The 3,960-nt window shown below is 38.6% G+C and overlaps 1 protein-coding gene across 1 annotated transcript; it reads right to left on the reverse strand.

Annotated features, from left to right (window-relative positions):
- Positions 1 to 1,701: 1,701 nt before the first annotated feature.
- On the reverse strand, positions 1,702 to 2,184 carry NCBP2L (nuclear cap binding protein subunit 2 like). The gene is given in 3 exon segments (XM_014567283.2): positions 1,702 to 1,877; positions 1,880 to 1,952; positions 1,954 to 2,184. Coding segments are annotated over 3 exon segments (480 nt in total).
- Positions 2,185 to 3,960: the final 1,776 nt, after the last annotated feature.

The following is a 3,960-nucleotide window of genomic DNA, read 5'->3' on the forward strand; positions in this document are numbered from 1 at the left end:
AGTGCCCTTACAGCTCTGATCCTCAGTTTTCTCACCTATGAAAAGGGCACAGAGTTGTTAAGTGTAAATGAAATTGTGTTTTAAAGCCTCTAGCAAATTGCCCAGCACATAATAGTCACTCCATAAAAATTGACATTCCCTTTCCTCCCTTATTCATGAAAGAATGTTACTGATCAGAGAGGATGACTGCAGGTCACAGGGTGAAGGAGTCAGGAGTAAGAAGGTGATTTTCTCTAATTTCCAGATGAAATGTCATAAACCCTGGAGATGTATGCTTGGGCACAGGAGAGAGCAACTTAAATCCTTTATACAAGAATGAAATTAAGAAAAAGTATTTGGTATCAGAGTGCTTTCAGCTGCATGTTAACAAGCTGGCTTACAGGATAAAATAATGTATCATCTCACGTAATAAGACATCCAGACGTAGTATGTGCTACAGGATTAGTTGATTCAGCAGTTTCTTTGGTCCTTCTTTCACTATCTAAAGAGTCCAATTCACCCTAGGGCTTGTTTCTCCTATGGTTGTAAGAAGGCTGCTTATAGAAATCACTGTACACATATTTATTCACATCCAGTGGGAAGGAGAGAGACAATTTCCCCTTCAAACATAAACTAAAAATCCTTCATTTCAGTCTTTATTGGGGTCCCCATTGGTCACTGTGCACCTCTGACTTTATTAATAATGATCATCACAGGATTGTAAACCTCTGATTGGCTTAAGCCTGGATTCCTAAGCCAATCACCAGCAAGAGAGAGGGAATTGCCATAACTAATTCACACTACTGATAGTGGCTAAGCTTTCTGGGCCCCAGAAGGAAAATGATCGTGGCATGGAGCAGAGCCTCCAGGCAATCAGCAATGGAAATGTAGTGTGAGGAATGGAGTTTAGCGATTTCTAGCCACTAAGGCTTTGGGGGTTGTTTGTTATTACAGCATAACCTAACCCATGTTATGTAACAATAGAAAAGGTGAGTAAAGAGTTATAAAGTATATTGAGAAGATGGAGAGAAGAGGGGTGCAAATGGGGGTGTGAGTGAGCCAAACCCTCATCTATAAAAGCAGAGTCAGTAGATGATATTTAAAATGAAAATAAATAATATAAGCAGTCATGTTATTTAGAAATATGGAGGAAACTACCAGGAAAAAACCTGCTAAAATAATTGAAAGTTATTGCCCAGGGAATAGGCCTTGGGGTAGGAAGAGGTGGGGCAGGATGATTTTTGCTTTCATCGTAAACTCTTCCAGGTTTTTTTAATAGTTTAGAAAATGTGCTTGTATTCTTTTGATGATTTTATTTAAATTTCTAATTATTTGACTTTTTATTTTATGCAAAATCTAAAAAATTGATCATTGTAGGCCCTAGGAACATGGTCATAAAATCCAACTGAAGTCTTCCTGAAAGGGAAGTTGTGCTTTGGTTGACTCATATCTCACATATCTAATTTATTTCTGAAGAACACTTCCCTGTTGACCACCTGATGGTCAAACTGATAATCTTGACAATCAGCTTCAAAATTAAGACAAGAACATTTTTTTTGTTCTTGTTTGTGCCATTTAATAATGTTTCAAAGAGAAAAATACATTACAAAGGTTTCTGCTAAGCAAGTACAATAATTTAAATTTCTTATGAAATGGGCTATTTGCTGACCTGGTGTTGTTCTTTAATAGACTTACTGAAGGGTCAGAGCTGCAAGCTTTTCCCTAGCAGATTCCTCTCCTACCACAGGCCTGAGCCTGTCTTCCAAAGCCTCCTCTACCAGTATCAAAGTCTTCACGAAACTCATCTCTGACCTGGCCCCCAGATGGGCCACAATCATATTGTCTGCCCTCTCTAAAGCCTAGACCCCAATTTGTGCAGATAATATAGTCATTAAATGGGTCCCATTTAGGAATCGCATGGCATTTTGGGCATCAGCTCTGTTATGGTATTCTATAAAACAAAAAACACATGTCATTTTTTTTTATTTTATCCAGGCCCATAAATACAGCCTTGACATCACTGCATCTGCTAAAGACCTCGAATATTTGCTCTTCAGTTGTATAAAAGGAAAGATTCCCCACATAAAGTGTGGACCTTTCCATCAATAATTTTTCATACTTATTGTTGCCACTAAACTGCTGGTCCCGGTACTCACTCAGCACTAGGGATGAATCACTGCACAGAATTCTCAGGTCGTTGGACATAGTGCCCAGTAGGCACTGTGAGGGCAGCAGTTCCCGATCCAGCTTAGCAGCAGTGACACCAGCAAAGAAACCCTAAATTAAATTGTTAAAAAGAAGTAAAGTTACAAGAAGGGAAACAGAAATATAAACCTGTGTCTATTTAAAGAAGTTTGTGCCCAGATGCATAGACAACTCAGCTCTTGACCATGAGGATCACATCAAGGCAAATGCAAAATGGAAAGTTCCAAGCCCCACGGACTTGGTCATAAAATCCAATTTTGCAAGTCTTCCTGAAAGGGAAGTTACTCTGCCTTTGGTTGACTCATCTCTTACAGACTTCATCTATTACCAAAGAATACATTTAATAACAGTCTGCTCTTGGAAAATACGGCATGAAACAGTAAAATGGATCAAATTTTCATGAAGCACTGCCACCATCCCTGATCAAGGACTAGACATCAGATAAATTGCATACATAATCGGAGTCAAACACAAATATAGTTGTGACATGCTCTCTCATAATTTAAAGTAATAAATTTGTGACTCAAGTCTATAGTATGGAAACCAATGTATTGTATTGTTAGGTTAAGCAAAGAGTCCCTATACTATTAAGTATACAAGTAGCTCTATAAAAATGAAACTTGTCTGGCATCATAAATCTGACTCAAATCAAGATTAGATTTTATTAACACTAATTCCACTTGTCACCTCAGACTTTAGAAAGGCTTTTATTTAATTGTTTGGATATTCCAAGTCTCTTTTTAAAACCCTTTCAGAGAATTTTAACTAATGACCTTTTCCCCCTTTACTAAATTTCCCTACTGCAGTCAAAGGCATTAAAAATGATTCCACTGGTCTTAGCTACACTGAAAAAATTTGAGAAAAATGTGGATTAGTTCACCCCACCCTACCATCTCCTATTGTGCAATGGTTCTCAAATTTTAGTGTGAAAGAGGTAACTAGAGAGTGAGATTGAAATGCAGATTCTTGAAGCCCACCCTTAGGAGATTCTGACTCAGCACTTCTAGAGCAAGATCTAAGAACTGACATTTAACATTTAACCTGCACCTCTCGGTGATCCAGATGCAAGTGGTCCAAGGACCACACTTGGAGAAACTCTGCTGAGGAAAAGTGCATTCTCGTAACAAACCTTTCATGAGCACTCTTTATTTGCTAGGCACTATGCTAAGTGCTATGAATGCAACAATGAAAAAAACACAGTGAAAGTATGATTTTCAGAAATTATTGGATCCCCAGCACCTAGCATGAATGATGACTTGCACACACAGTAGACATGCAATAAATATCTGTTCAATGAAAGAACACATGAGTTCAGAATTGGGTGATGAAGCCAGACAGGTAAAGAAGAAAACACAATCTGGTGTGACCAATACTATTTTAGCAATATACATAGGGAAAGGAAGAAGGGAACTAACATTTCTTGAGCATCTACTTGGTGTTGGACACTGTGTGCACTTTCCACTATTTCACACAGGAAGAGAAACAGTTACCCAGTTTGGGGGCACCAGAGATGGCATCCAGAGAAGGGGCTGTGTGCACTGATTTTCAAACGACAAGGAGGATGTGTGTGTGTGTGTGTGTGTGTGTGTGTGTGTGTGTGTGTGTGTGTGTGTGTGTGTTTGGAGGGAGGATGTAGAAATTTAGAGAATGGGCCACACAGAGAAAATATGTACCAGGGCAGAACACAAAGAAAAATAAAAGCATAGAAAACAGAAATGGAAGCCTAAATAAAACCAGGTGCAAATGACAGCGCTATACAATTCAAAGTAATGAAAA

The sequence above is a fragment of the Camelus ferus genome, chromosome X, assembly GCF_009834535.1.
Source record: "Camelus ferus isolate YT-003-E chromosome X, BCGSAC_Cfer_1.0, whole genome shotgun sequence".
Lineage (NCBI taxonomy): Eukaryota > Metazoa > Chordata > Mammalia > Artiodactyla > Camelidae > Camelus > Camelus ferus.